Source organism: Plutella xylostella, chromosome 6 (assembly GCF_932276165.1).
Source record: "Plutella xylostella chromosome 6, ilPluXylo3.1, whole genome shotgun sequence".
NCBI lineage: Eukaryota > Metazoa > Arthropoda > Insecta > Lepidoptera > Plutellidae > Plutella > Plutella xylostella.
In genome coordinates, this window is record NC_063986.1 from 5,397,542 (window position 1) to 5,412,934 (window position 15,393).

General features: G+C 43.3%; 2 protein-coding genes across 9 annotated transcripts; both read left to right on the top strand.

Annotated features, from left to right (window-relative positions):
- The first annotated feature begins 494 nt into the window (after nt 1–494).
- On the top strand, nt 495–10,433 carry LOC105384022 (lipid storage droplets surface-binding protein 1). 8 transcript variants are annotated; one of them, XM_048633596.1, is made up of 9 exons: nt 495–652; nt 3,792–3,907; nt 4,310–4,501; nt 5,588–5,768; nt 7,553–7,740; nt 8,067–8,248; nt 8,570–8,636; nt 9,172–9,270; nt 9,689–10,433. In XM_048633596.1, coding segments are annotated over exons 1-9 (1,134 nt in total). In that variant the 5' UTR covers nt 495–651; the 3' UTR covers nt 9,797–10,433. The 8 variants fall into 8 exon arrangements, with proteins under 8 accessions (XP_048489553.1, XP_048489555.1, XP_048489552.1 ...); XM_048633598.1 differs by having other exon boundaries at nt 496–652; nt 7,565–7,740; XM_048633595.1 differs by lacking the exon at nt 495–652 and adding an exon at nt 904–1,041.
- Nucleotides 10,434–11,451: 1,018 nt separating this feature from the next.
- LOC105384524 (splicing factor 3A subunit 1) lies at nt 11,452–15,044 on the top strand. Its single transcript, XM_038119826.2, has 4 exons — nt 11,452–11,704; nt 12,264–12,428; nt 12,871–14,660; nt 14,853–15,044. The coding sequence occupies exons 1-4, from the start codon at nt 11,587–11,589 to the stop codon at nt 14,952–14,954; spliced, it is 2,175 nt and encodes a 724-aa protein (XP_037975754.2). The 5' UTR covers nt 11,452–11,586; the 3' UTR covers nt 14,955–15,044.
- The last annotated feature ends 349 nt before the right edge of the window (nt 15,045–15,393 follow it).

The following is a 15,393-nucleotide window of genomic DNA, read 5'->3' on the forward strand; positions in this document are numbered from 1 at the left end:
TATTCGGTGTGCTCCTTGGATAAAGTTTGTCCATATAAATATAAGTACTGTATTGTTCGTAATGATAAAGTGCGCCGCAAATTACAAAGATGCACATTAATAATAGAATAGAATTTTCTCAATTTCTAAGTTAGGCTTTTAGGCTGCCTATATGTAGATCTGATATCCTTGCACCTAATTTTGCCTTCCCTTTTAAGGGGTTAGGGTAACCACTAACGGTTTTGTTGATCGTGCAGATCGTTAAGGGTTACCCTAACCCCTTAAAAGGGCAAGGAAAATTAGGAAAATATTAAGTTAAGTACTCAGTGTGCGTTTTCAAAAATTTAAGTTATCAAGCATAGATATCAAGTTAGCGTTGTAAGAAGTTTAGTAAGTACTGTAGTAAGTAATGTAGGGTTGGTATTGGTACAGTAACCTAGGTACCAATGTACCAGAGAGGTAGATTTAGGAAAAAAAAATCCGATTTGAAAAGAAATGATTCCTAATCAAGGTTTTAAACATTAAGTAATGGTTATTGCATTAAGATAACTGTTGATCGTCGGACTCGCGTCGCTGGTTGGTTCTTATCTGCTGCGCCGGCGCAGCGCAGATGTCAAGCGTCCAGTCAGTCAGCCAGTGTGCGCGGACTCGAGCTGTTTCACACTACGAAAAAGTAAGTTATTTATTTACTTATTTATATTTTACCGAAAACAATTTAAAAAAATAACGAGACGTTCTTATTTTACCGATTAGAATTGTTTTTATAGTAAACTCTCATATCGATTAAGTAAGATTATTTTTGTTTGTTGTTTTAAAATATACGTTAATTATTGAAGGTAGATTGTAGTTCTGCTTTGCGTTTGTTCGTCCGTTATAGATTCACCATTTGAGGAAATATTAAAGTATCTTATTTTAAAGAGGTTCCTTAGTTTTGTTTATAATAAGTTATTAAATTAATTATATTTTACATCTCTATATTCAGTGTTTGTTTGTGATTGTTCATATTTTCGCAAGACATGGAGAATTTGAATGTGGTTCTTATATTTTTAAACGAGACTGAGGGTAAGGTTATCTTGTGATCATATTTGTTTAAAATCATGCTATTCGTGAGATCTTTCTTTAAATAATGATATAGTTAAATATGTACATTTTTATCTACTCGAGTGACTAATATGAGTAGGTATATAGGTATGATGTAGAACTTAGACCATCCTGAATTAATTAGGTAGTACCTAATTAAGTACTTATTTATTAGGCGCTTAATGTTCACGGTGATGATTTTTTGTCTTTATCTTAACTTATCTAGGTTCCCTCTCGGAAATTTAACTTGGTCTAACTCAGTTTTTAATTTAAATTTGCTTCAGGTTCACTTGTCTAAAGCTGCAGGGTAGTTTTTGAATTTGACTAACAAAGTTTCGTCTGAGAACTAAAGTTGCTCGAAAAGATTTCCTGGGTTACCCCTTTTCGATTGGGCCAGCTTTCATCAACATCTTGCAAGTACTTACCTACTTATTTATACACTCACAGGCAAGGAAAAAGTTCCATTGAGAATATCACCAAATTACCTCTAACCGAAAAAAACTAACTTAATGGCGCCTTCTACAATATTTAAGTACATTTAACGGCGCATCAAAATATTACCAACTAAAAACGTAAAATTTTGTTCAAAATTCTTATTAAATATTTAAAAAATTGTGGCCATTTCCTGTCTGCATTTTGTAAGTGGAAATATTTCTTTGCACGTGAGTGTATAAATAAGTACTTGCAAGGTGTTCATGAAAGATGGCCCAAACGAAAGGGGGTAACCCAGGCAAACACACAGCCCGTAATAATCCACTGCAGGGATATGATCCGGAGTGGACGGTTATTGCCATAATCTCCACGCTTAGCAGGCGAGTTGTAGATATCAGATACGTACCTATAGTATAACACAACGTATAATATTTTAATCTGTAGGTAATATTATTATTATTTTAAACCATAAACATGTGTTTGATAAGTTACTTCCGATATGGATTGAATCACCGCTAATTCCGTCGATGAGCAGATTTCGATGAGGTCGGATCAAATCAAACCACAAAAGACAATAAACTGATAACCCTAGCAATTAACATCCACAGCTCGGCAATACTAATTTCAGTTGCTTTCGATTTTTTATTGAGTCAATACATTGTGTTTTCTGCATTAAACAACAACAAAAAACAAACAGACTAAATTGAGAACCTCCTCCTTTTTTCGAAATAAATTAAATATAAAAAACTTATGTCCCTCACTTATAGTGCAAAGATAACAGTGACAAAGACAATGGGAGATAATGGTGATGTTTACAAAAAGTACTTCAACGGAACCTGCACCGTTGGGGTCGGTAGGAAGACGGGGTCCATAGCACAACGAGCAGACGCATACATGAAGGCTGTTAACAAAAGCCTTGGAATTACGGAACAGGGTTCGTTTCCTTGATCAGATTTTAATTATTATTATGAAGATAACTGTTAAATAGGTTAAATAAATTTGAAAAATAGTTTAGTTTAGGGGCCGTCCATTAATCACGTGAGGTCGTTTTTCTCATTTTTTGACCCCCCCCTCCCCCTGGTGATATTTGGTGAGGTTTGGGACTAACCCCCCCTCCCCCCCATGGATCACGTGTATTTTTTTGGAAGTCTATGTAAAGGCTATTTTTGACTAGAAAAAATATAAAGAAAATTGCAACGACTCGGGGCGGTCTTTCGCGGCGCGCGGGGAGTCGTTATACTAAAAATACTATATACTAAAAAGGTCATACTAAAAATCATTCAATTTTTTGCGGCGTTCAAAATTTCGTTTCAGAAATACCTAGCGGTTTTTTGACAAAAAATTAATACACGTGATGTCTAACGAGACCCCCCCCTCCCCCCTCGTGATGTTTCGTGAGGTTTTCCGTACCCCCTCCCCCCCCCCTTTGAGCCTCACGTGATTAATGGACGGCCCCTTAGTAACCTAACATAGCATTTTGTATTAGTGCATTCTGGGTCAAAGAAACCTGACCATGACCAATCTCCCTCTGCTAAGGTGAGGTTTATAATTTACCCTAGACTGTCCGGTAGCAGATTATTATAAGGTACTTACTTACAACAAAGTTAATAATAAGTAGCTACCTAAGAAAAGTACCGATGTATCATTGTGTTTAATTGTAATTTTTTGTCATTACTCTCTGAGTGGAACCACGGCGATGTGAATGGATGCCCTCTGCACTTTATTATCTCGCTGGTGAAACTTGATTTTTTATTGAAATAACTCATTTAAATTTTTGATAACATACTACAGAGATATAAAGCCACTGTGTCTTTATGTGTATTTCTTGATTTGAAAACTTTGTACAAAATCTTATAAAAGTAAATAAGTACCTACTTATATACTTACCCTGATTTTACCGTCGCGTCGGGGGTTGCGAGCAATTGAAAATTTCTATCTGCCATTGAAATGTGCCGAAACTTTGAGAAAGAACATGCAGATAAAATATAGGCTAGGTTGACGAAAAATAAAATTATTCTGCTAGACTTTCGGGTACCTACTACTTACCACACTTGACAACGCCCTTTATATCATGACATCCCTAGCCTCATTCATACCTAGAAATATTATTAACATATTCATACATTTTATGTAGGTTCTCTCTTTTACCACTACTCCTACGAGGAGTCGCTGGGTCTGAACCAGGCGCCTCCATCTTCTCTGTCGGTGCAATGGCCAACCAGTTGAACTTTGGCCTCCACTTTCCATTCTGTGTACCTATTATTTATCAATTTATAAACTGACATGTGTGTACTCGGCAGTGGTCGCCACAGAGAAGCCCCGGTCGCTGCGGCTGGAGACGGTGCAGCGCGTCACCTCCATCCCCATCGTGGACGCCGGCCTCGAGCTCAGCGAGAAGGTCTACCACAGGATCCGGGTCAGTACTTTACCACATACACACATATACATACCTACACTAAAACAGTTTATTACTATACAGACAACTAAGTTTCTTCAATATCTTCTAGAAGTATCTAATCTACCGCTTGCTTACCAAAGGGTGCAATCCAAATAAACAAGTAACAAATATAAATACCTATGTGGAACACCTGAACCTCACGCACGGCCTTCCGACCCCAAACTAGGCCGAGGTAATCTGTCACACTTACCTGCACAAATACATACAATACTAACAGTAGAAGAGATACACAACATCCAGACACAGGGCATATAGTTAAGCACTCATCTCAAGAGTCTTTCTCCAGTGGAATTCAATCCCCATGCTACACAAGCAGCTAAGCTATCAACTTCCACCATCTCATGAACCCTTTCTCCTCAGGAGTCGAATCCCCTGATCCGCTGGTACTTATCCCTGGGCGAGAAGTCGTTCAACACTGGCGTGCAGATGGCGCTGCCGGCGGTGCTTCTGTTCGAGGGACCCATCACGCAGCTGGACAAGTTCCTGTGCAAGTCGCTAGATGTCGTGGAGCGCCGGGTGCCCTCCATCTACTTGCCGCCTGAGAGGGTAAGTGTAAGTTCATTACTACTTTTATCTGGGGATCATACACTCGTAGGTAAGCATACCTGCTGGGCAGTAGGCTTTGTGCTATCAGCTACTACCACAACCACCGACGTGTCTGACACAACCACCGACGCATCAGCAGCAGCGTCGCTCGCCTGTGAAACATCGGCATCGGTCTGTTCCAATGTTTGTTCTATAAACTTACGTCAGATTTGGCAAGCGAGCGACGCGACGGTACTTATGGATTGATAATTGCTAATTTTCAAAGTTTTTGGTAGACGTGAACTTACGAAAGTGCCCTAAATACTGAATGTGCCTATGGGAGATTATAACTTATTGAAAGACAATAGCAATAGAATAAACCACTCGATGATAAATATGGTAGGTAACAGTTATGTTTTCCAAACTTTCATTGAACCGAATCTTTTGCGTCATCCCTCATAAAACACGCATTTCTTCACATGTTGTGGATGCTTTCTCATGATAGAATCTTCTATGCACCAAACGGTTCAGTGAGTGTACCAAGTCACGTGCGGTGCACGTCAAATACAAAACTGGAAGGAAAGTTTAGATCAATCGAAGTTACGAGATATTGTACGAGTCAAAGGTCAAGATAATGGTGGGCTTGTTTATTTAAAGAGAACATTAGTCGGATGTTGTGATAAGCTGTTTGTTTCACTATACTAATGGATATTTTTACGTATTCGGGGCAATCTGCCCTCTATTTCAAGGGAAGATGATGACTAATGTAGTTCGCGGGCATCATCTGCTTTGTGAATTTAATTTTCTTAACTTTTCAGTTACTTAAAAACTACCTATTAAATTTATACCACCCCTTATAGAGTACGCGATATCCTAACATAGGACTACGCCTATCACGCCTATCAAAAGACAACCTTTTCAGCAAAAACGAAAACCTTTTCAGCAACAACGACAACCTTTTCAACAAGCCGTTTACAGCTTGTTCCTTGCCCGCACGATCAGTCACTTATTGGTCTCTTATTGAAACCTACAAGCAAGTCCAAATATCTATACCTATTCAAGACACCCTCCCATTTCATATCAGAAACTTACACTCATGCTCCATCCCCACAGATGTACCGCGAGACCCGTGGCTACGTGATGCGGCGCGCCGACTCGGTGAAGCAGCTGGGGACTGCGGTCCTGGACTCTCGGGTCACGGCGGTGACGGCCGGGGCGCTGGACCGCGCGCTCACCACCGCCGACAAGTACGTGGACAAGTACCTGCCGCCCGACCACCAGGATGTCGCTGACGGTGAGTGTGGGAGACGGGTTGTAGAGGGGTTTGGTGGCGGTTATGTTATGTTTATAAATTATATGGTACGCCGTATAAGAGGTAGACCGATGCCATATCCAGATGATTTTGTGATAGGTGTGCATTTTGTCTTAGAACTTTAGTTTTATGTCCGTTAAGTGCACTGAAACCTGACCCCTCCTAGAGTAACATCTTTGCTACTGAGGGGAGGGGGTCAGTTTTATTTGCACCCAACCGTACCTACGCCAGCCGAATTGGATTCTAGTGTTAAACATTGCATCATAAACTCTTAATTTGAGTGAGTTATGATCGAAATCATTGAATAGTCCCTTATCTTCACTTGCCTACCACAGTGACTACATGACACATGGCATGCATGACTTCGGGCAGGATCCTGTTGCTCCTAGACTGATAGCGGGCACCTTTGCCCTTCGCCCGTCTGGAGCATGTCTGATTATTAAACACCAATTAGTCTGGTTGGATTCCCTCTAATTGCTTAGTACATAATTGTATAATTAGCACGTAAACAACATTAATAAACGATTGAGATAATAAATCAACAAATCATTAGTTATTGGCAGCCTAGATTGGGAAGTTTGGATAAATAGAAGCGTAAAGGAATAGGATAGGAACTTTTGGTTATATCTGGTACCTGTCGCTTACGTAGTATTTAACCCTATTGCTTATCAACATCCTGCTACCACTTAAAAACTTATAGGTACCCTATAGTATAATATACAGCCTATAGGCGGTTAACAAAATGGTATCGTAAGATGATATGGGGTGACGGGGACGGGGTCATTCTGAAGAACCTACATAAGTCAACCCCCTTTGGCTTAGGTGCTACCTATATACCACTTCTACAACATCCTGTAAATTTACCTACTCATATTTACATAAATAAATCAATGCTTGAATCCATGGATGTTTGTACAATGTTATCTCAGTAAGTATACTTTCTAATGATATCGATAATATCCCAATGTATCTGCATTGCTTATTATCATAGGAAATTAACCCAGAGCTATCATAGTTAACAACTATCATAGTTATAAATAGATAGATAATTAAGCAATGAACGCATGGACTTTGTATCACATGATTAATAACTTGCCTAGATTGCTGTATTTTATGACTAATAGATTTTTTAAATCTAATTTCTGATCCCTCGTTTCTTAGTAAGTATTGATCATTATGGTGTCTAGGCTTAGACAATATCTCTGTGTCTGGCTTAGACAAGTTAACTGTCTAGGCCAGTGGACAATCGGCTGATGATAGATAGTTATAGTTAATACGCGCCCTACACTGTGCCTAAACCTAAACCTTCAAGAAAGCCTAACATTCCCTATATACACTCACGGGCAATGAAAAGGTTCCACTGAGAAAAGCACCAAATTACTTCTAAACGGAAAAGGCTAGCTAAATGCCGTTTTCTGCAACATTGAAGTACATTTAACAGAGCATCAGGATATTACCGACTAAAATCGGTAATATTTGGTTCAAATTTTAAATTAAATCTTTGAAAAAATTGGGGTCGTTTGTTGTCGAAATTTTGTGAGTGGAACTTTTTCATTGCCCGGCAGTGTAGTAAGCATTGATAACGATGGTGACTAGGCCAGTGGACAATCGGCTGATGATCAATAGTTATTGGTAGTTATTACAACCCGCCCTGCACTAAACCTTCAAGAAAGCCTAACATTTATGGTATCTAGTGACGATGATAAAATAGTTATAGTTACAACCCGCCCTGCACTAAACCTTCAAGAAAGCCTAACATTCCCTAGTGATGATCATAGTGTCGGGTCCAGACGAGGCGGACGGCGGCGACGGCGGCCGCGCGCGCGCCGCGCAGGCCGTGCAACACGGGGCGCGTCTGCGCAGGAAGCTGCAGCGGAGACTGACGAGGCAGGCGCTGGCTGAGGCCAAGGCCATCAAGGAGCAGATACACGTGCTGGTTTATGTGGCTGAGCTGGTGAGTGTTGTGAAAGCTTCCCGATTGTTAACTATCTAAATACCTAGGCGAAACAAATTAAACTACAAACGCATCTAGTTATTTATTAGTAGTTTATTATATGACAGCTCTAAAGGCGCTTCAGATTCATTGGGGTACACCCGGGTCCGCGTTGTTCTACGTTATTCACAATAAGGATGATGCACATTATAACTTGCGCTGCGGTTCGTCATAATCCTTTTGCCTTGAATAATTGCCCATTAAATACAGTAGTCTACTTACTTGCTATCCTGATTATTTTCATACCATAATCCGACGCTAAGTTCTTACTCACCGTCTAACCTTAGGTGGCCACCGACCCAGCCCTGGCGTGGCAGAAGGCGAAGGCACTCTACGCGTCTCTGTCGGAGAAGGAGCCGGAGAACCAGGCGCGGCCCAGCACCGTGGAGGAGCTGATGGTGCTGCTGGCGCGCGAGGCCGCCCGCCGCCTCGTGCACCTCATCAACTACACGCACACTGACTTGCCCAAGTACGTAGGAGCTAGTGTAGCGTCTAGCATACAGTATATAGCGTCTTGACTATATAGCATTGTGACGTGTACCTCATCAGCTACACACACACCGACCTTCCCAAGTACGGAGTTACGATTTACAGCCTGGCAAAAAATATAAGAAATTGATAGGGGCGCCACTTACCCCATAGTACCAAATATGGCCACCGAAGTAGCTTTCCACATAGGCTGGGTAGGGCAGCCAAACAAAAAGAGTTTTACGAGTAAATGTAGCTAGGTAGAGCAGGTTTAGGTTTTTTTTTTAAAACATCTAAAAGATAATTTTGTTATTTGTTACAGGAACGTGAAGCAAGGCATGGCACTAGTGACCAGCCATCTGTCTTTCGCCGCTGAAGCTCTTATGAAGGTAAATAATTTATTACGTAGGTATATTGTAGTAACTTTTTTAACCTTCACGTTATAGATGTACTTATACTTACAGTGCAACTAAAAAGTCCTGACAAAAAAGAGTGCGATTTTGCTAAGACTTTTTTTATCATTTGCAGTTATTTATCTACATTTACATAAATTTTAAAAATAAAATACCGATTGATAATGGATTTTTAACGGATTTGTCCTTAAATAAATATAATGGATCGATTAAATACGGTCTTAAACAATTAGTTATAATCCACTTCCGTTTTCAGGACTTTATAGTTGTACTGTACCTACTTATGTTACTGAATCATATTTTCATGTTTACACCATTGCCTCCGTAAAAGTCAGGAGCGATTAATTAGAAGTGGTTTACTTTTCATATCAAATCAAATCTTATCTAAGAATTAGAATCTGAGCCAAGCTACGACGAGTTACACTCTAAATCAGTACATAACTCGATATCAGTACATAATATAATTATACATAGCATAATTATAATAATAATGAATTTGACGTGATTCCAGTCGCCGCAAGTGGAAGCCGCTATGCAGGAAGTGCGCGAGCTGCGCGGCCGTCTACAGGCGCTGCTGCAGCAGCTGCAGGCCACCTCCAGGGTCTACCTGGTGAGAACGAACCACCTTCACATTGATAACGATTCTGAAAGAAATTCTAATTTTAGAGCTGACATAACGTTAAATGATTGTTTTAAAATTCGAATCGATGTTTGTTTTTGTAAATCTCATTTTTCGCTAGATTTTTTTAAATTAGAATTTCTGCCTTCATCATAGCTACCATTATAATACCAAGCAAAGGCATCCGCCCACCGGCACGGCGTGTCAGACAAAAGGATGGAAGCTTTTGCTGACAGTTAGGTACTAAGTACTAAGTACCTACATGGCCCGGCTAGGGTCTAGGTCTCCCAAGATAAAGTCTAACCAAAAAGATAAAGAACTACTTAAGTAACTTTTGCAACACCCTGTATTTTTTATAATAACTATATACTTACCTACTTTTTTTGACACTGTGAAATGATCATTTCAGGAACACCTGGCCATATTTTTGGCGGGAAATGAGGAACGTGAGAAGATTGCTCCGAGGTCGTCCTACGAACAACGAAACGACCTCACTTCAATAAATGGAGTAAACTGAAAAAAATCACAACCATCGCTCCTTTTACATTAGGGTTTACCATTGTAGTTAGTGCCGTCTCACTTTTGTAAACTTAGGGATAGGTTCTGTGTACGTACAAGAGTCTCGTATTGCTCTCTCATTAGAGTAAGGGCGCTTACATAAAGAATCGGGTTCCCTGTATCTACCCGTACCGGTAACTTTATAAAGATTTAAAACCGGGAAATGCTCTAGCGCACTCGCAGAAAGATAAACAGCAGGTTACCGGTACGGGTAGATATAGGGAACCTAGTCTCTCTATGTAAGCACCCTAACTTCGTAGAATTCATATAAGTAGTATGAGTAGGTATTTAGTGATATTGTTCTGAAAAGTCTAGGTAGATATTCTAAATAATTTTATAAATTGACCGAAATGTATAAGAATTAATATTCCTATCGAAATTTAAGTAGGTACCTAATGATTTTATTACTTGAATAAACCTACCTAGTATTCATTTGGTGAATAGATAGTTATAAAGGCTGATAATAATGTAAATTTATTCCGTATAGCGTAGGTACTTATAGGTGTTGTTAAATTTCAAATCTCGATCCATGTTAAGAATCTTGAGGAGTTTGATTGATATTTAAAGAATATAAATTAAAAAAATGTTACAAATTATTACGGGGCTGTTATTTTATTGGTTAAAATACTATGTCACCCATCATTGTTATGTATGAATTTCATATTTCGTTTCGTTCAAAAATAAATAATATATTTTTCATTCTTTGCTTTTCTGTTCTATCGTACCTGTATTTACAAGTATAAGTAATATAATTATAAGTATTATAGTATATGTACTTATAATTATAAGTACCTATACACATACTTAAGTTAGTCATTCATTTATAGTACCCACCTACCTATCTATTTATGTAGGTACCAAATTATAATGTATACCTACCATCGATCGCTTACGGTGAAGGAAAACATATGCTTCTGGTAGTATTAATAAGGCAGAGAAATCTAACCCCTCTCTGAAGCATTGTTACTGTGAGAGGAGGGTCAGGTTTCTCTGCACATGACCGTACGTACAGGGTAGCGTAGTGCGTAGCAAGTCATGGGCTCAGGGTAGAGCAGTAAGGTAATGTAAACCGAATAACATTCCCAGCGAGCATGTCACGCAACACTGTGTTCTAAAATCGGCTGGTTGATCGCTAGTTTCCCCGTACTGACGGCACGAATGCTCTCTGTGTAACATGTTACATAACGCCTCGTAACGTTGGTCAGTACCCACCTTTAGACTAAAATCATGACTTAAAAAGTGTCACACGAGCGAAAAAGGTCGTCCAGCCACCACAAGTACGGCTTCATACGGTCAATAGTTAGGTACACTGCACAGAGAAAATTAATAGAGGAAAAGAATATAGTAGGTACTTCCGAGTAGCCACGCCAGACATGCCACGAAATCGTACATGTACTTCTCGAAAATGGTGAAAAACTCCGACTCAAAGCACCAAAGACATAGGAGAAGCTTTTAATTTTAATAATTTCAACCAAAGCCGATGAGAAGCCGTTATTATTCTGAGTAATATGAATCTCTCGAGAGTCAATTCTTGTCTGTGAATTTCAAGTGACATGTCATGCATAGAGTATATTTTTTTCATGTCATGTTTGACGTTTACATTGTTTCATCGCTTCGCTTGTGTTTAGTATTTTGGAATCCTCTGATTTTAGTGAATGAATTAAATAGCTGAGTTTAACAATACAATTAAGTTAAATCGGATAAGTTCGTAGCAATAATTCAACAGTTAATAATTAGCTAGAAGGCAGAATGCCTTCGATCGACGTGTTGCCCCCTCCGGGGCAGCCCCAGGAATCGCCCCCGGAGGAGCCGCCGGCGCCCTCGGCCCCCATCATCGGCATCATTTATCCACCTCCAGAAGTCAGGAGTATCCTTTTTAATGTAACAATCGTGGTAAATTATAATAATTACGATTTTTAACAAGCTACATAACCTCACTTTTTTGTTGTGAAATGTTAGTAAAATTGCCTTTGTTTTTTAATTTCTGGGCTCAAGTCTGTCCAGTATTTAGCTACAGTAGCATTACATATTTATGTACAGCAATACCTCGATAAAGTTAGGTATAAGCATATTTTTCTAAATAGCTAAAGTGCATCCATAAACAAACATTAGTATTGGTTAGGTTATTCATTATAATTTAGTTTCAGCTAAGATTCATAAGGGAGGGTTTACCGACATATTTTTCCAAATTACGCACAAATACTATGGCCTATTCTGTGTCTATTAATTAGATTTAATTGGATACAACTCATAAAAATTTTCAATAGACAAAATCCTAAAAAAAATTTGATAATTTCAATATTTGATGTCGGTAAACCCTGTATATACTCAACAAAACATTACAGGCATCTTAGCTGAGTATATCTATAAATTTTTGTTTGTTTCAACTGTAAGTTTCAGATATAATCCTTAATGAAATGTATCAGACATTGTTGACAAGACTGCTAGCTTCGTAGCAAGGAATGGACCGGAGTTTGAGGCTCGAATCAGACAGAATGAATTGGGAAACCCTAAATTCAACTTCTTGAACTCGGGAGATCCGTACCATGCATACTACCAGCACAAGGTTAAGGAAATCAGAGAGGGGAGAGGTGAGTGAAACCTATACTTAATTTAACTGTACCTTAAATAGGTGTGGTGCCCTGGACAGTGGACAGTCATCAACCAAGAACTAATCTGGCTGGCTAATCCACTACTACACTAATACTCCAGCCCTAATTCTAGAATTATAATGACGACTTGCTGTCTGCTCATGGTGCACCAAATTAATCCTGCCGCTGTTTTATATTTATTGACATTTTAATTTACTGTAGGACCCTCCTTTTCAGAAAGACTATTGCCATTTTTAGGCCCCTGCATAGGTTTAGATTTTACATAGACACTTTACTAGGGTACAAAAGGCGGTCTTATAGCTTATAGCGATCTCTTCCAGACAACCTTTGGATGGATGGACTAGAGATATAAAAGGGGTACAGTGTACTTACCCAATTTTAGTCATTAGCATGGTATGTAATGTGAGGTGGTACATTACAGACAGTGGCGTGGTGGTCCCGGCGGCGGCGCCGGCGCGCGGCGTGGCCCCGGCGACCGCGGCGCGCCAGCAGGAGCTGCTGAAGGCCGCCGTGGCCGTGGAGCCGCCGCCGCCGCGCGACCCGCCCCCGGACTTCGAGTTCATCGCCGACCCGCCCTCCATCTCCGCCCTCGAGCTCGACATTGTCAAACTCACCGCACAGTTCGTCGCCAGAAACGGCCGGCAGTTCCTCACCGACCTCATGAAGAAAGAGGAGAGGAACCATCAATTTGACTTTTTGAGGCCGCAGCACTCCCTGTTCCAGTACTTCACGCGGCTGCTCGAGCAGTACACGAAGGTGCTGCTGCCGCCCAAGGAGCTGGTGTCGCGGCTGGCGGCGGAGGCGCGCGGCGGCGTGCTGGACGCGGCGCGCGCGCGGGCGGCGTGGCACGCGCACCAGGCGCGGCGCCGCGCGCAGGACGAGGCGCGCGTGGAGAAGGAGCGCCTCGCGTACGCCTCCATCGACTGGCACGACTTCGTGGTGGTGGAGACCGTGGACTACCCGGCGGGCGAGCCCGGCGACTACCCGCCGCCCACCACGCCGCTGGAGGTGGGCGCGCGCGTGCTGGCGCAGGAGCGCGGCGACGACTTCCTGCCGAGCAACAACGACGACGACGACACCGAGATGCAGATCGAGTCCGACAGCTCCTCCGAGTCGGACGAGGAGCTGGCCACCATGGAGGACCGCACGGCCGTGCGCGACCAGCCCGACACGCGCGTGCAGGACATGGAGGAGGAGTCCTCCAGCGAGGACGAGGCGCCGCCGCCGCGCGAGCCCGCGCCGCTGCCGCCGCGCCCCGACCGCGTGCTCGTCAAGAAGTACGACCCCAAGCGGCAGCGCCCGGCGCCCGCGCCCGCCAGCGACGAGTGGCTCGTGTCGCCCATCACCGGGGAGAAGATCCCCGCGAGCAAGGTGGCGGACCACGTGCGCATCGGCCTGCTGGACCCGCGCTGGCTGGAGCAGCGCGACCGCGCCGCCGCCGAGCGCACGGACCGCGATGAGGCGCTGGCGCCCGGCGCCGCCATCGAGGCCAGCCTCAAGCAGCTCGCCGAGCGCCGTACCGACATCTTCGGAGTCGGCGACGAGGAGACAGCCATCGGAAAGAAGATCGGCGAGGAGGAGCGGCGGCGCGACGACCGCGTCACGTGGGACGGACACACGTCCAGCGTGGAGGCGGCCACGCGGGCGGCGCGCGCGCACGTCACGCTCGAGGACCAGATCCAGCAGATACACAAGATCAAGGGGCTGCTGCCGGACGAGGAGAAGGAGAAGATCGGGCCGAAGCCGGTGGCGGGCGCGGGGCCGGGCCCGTCGGGGGTGCGGGGCGGGGGGCCGCGCGCGCCGCCGCCGGCCCCGCCGCGCCCCGCGCCGCCCGTGCTGCTGCAGCCCATCCCGCCGCTGATGGTGATCCCGCCGATGGCGCCGCGGCCGCCGCTGATCGCGACGCCGGTTGCGCCCGCGTACAGCTTCAGCGCGGTGGCGCCGCCGGGCACGCTGGAGGAGGACGAGCCGCCGGGCAAGCGCGCGCGCACGGAGGACGGGCTGGAGGCGGAGGGCGCGTGGCTGGCGCGGCACGCGGGCCCGGCTCGCCTGGCGGTGGCGCTGCCGGCGTGCCCGGAGCGCGCGGACTGGCGGCTGGACGGCCGCGCGCTGCCGCTCACCGTGCCGCTGTCCGCCACCGTCGCCGAGCTCAAGAACATGCTGCACCGCGCCACCAACATGCCGCCCGCCAAGCAGAAGCTGCACTACGAGGTTTGTTTTTGTACACTATTTTGTCGTATTGTTTGATATTAAAATATACTATATGAACGTCCCATAATCATGTGGAAGACCTGGACCTGGAGACCCGAGCCCCAACAGTGGGGTCACGTCCCATGAAGGTTACGTTACTATTTACGTAGCCAACTAAGTAAACAGAGTCTAACCCTCGTGTTTGTTCTTCAGGGCTTGTTCTTCAAGGACACGAACACGCTGGCCTACTACAACGTGCCGCCCGGCGCCGTTATACAGCTGCAGATCAAGGAGCGAGGAGGGCGGAAGAAGTAACACTAGGGAGATTAAGGCAGTGGTTTAGTTTGATGTCTATGCGAGTTTTAATTTCAAAGAATACCTATACAATACATTTATTTAAGGAAAGATGCGTTTCATTTCTGTATGTTGAACACTAGTGCAGGTCTAGTAGGGCCAGTTAAAAACCAGTGCTATGGCTTCATGTTGTTCACTCCATTTGCTGTGATGATGTAAGGCAAACGTTCTAACCTTTTTTGACACACTGGAGAGCAACCGTGTTTTATTTTATATAAACTATATTGTTGTATGTAGTAAGCCTCGTATAGCTATTGAGAAACTTTGTTGACTACATAGTACATAGCAGCGGCAGCGCTGATCAAAATTTGACATTTTATTTTGTTCGAAACCGGTTTTGTGAAATTGTGACAACCACCACACATAACATTCTAACCTTGTTTAAATAAAATTAAAAATA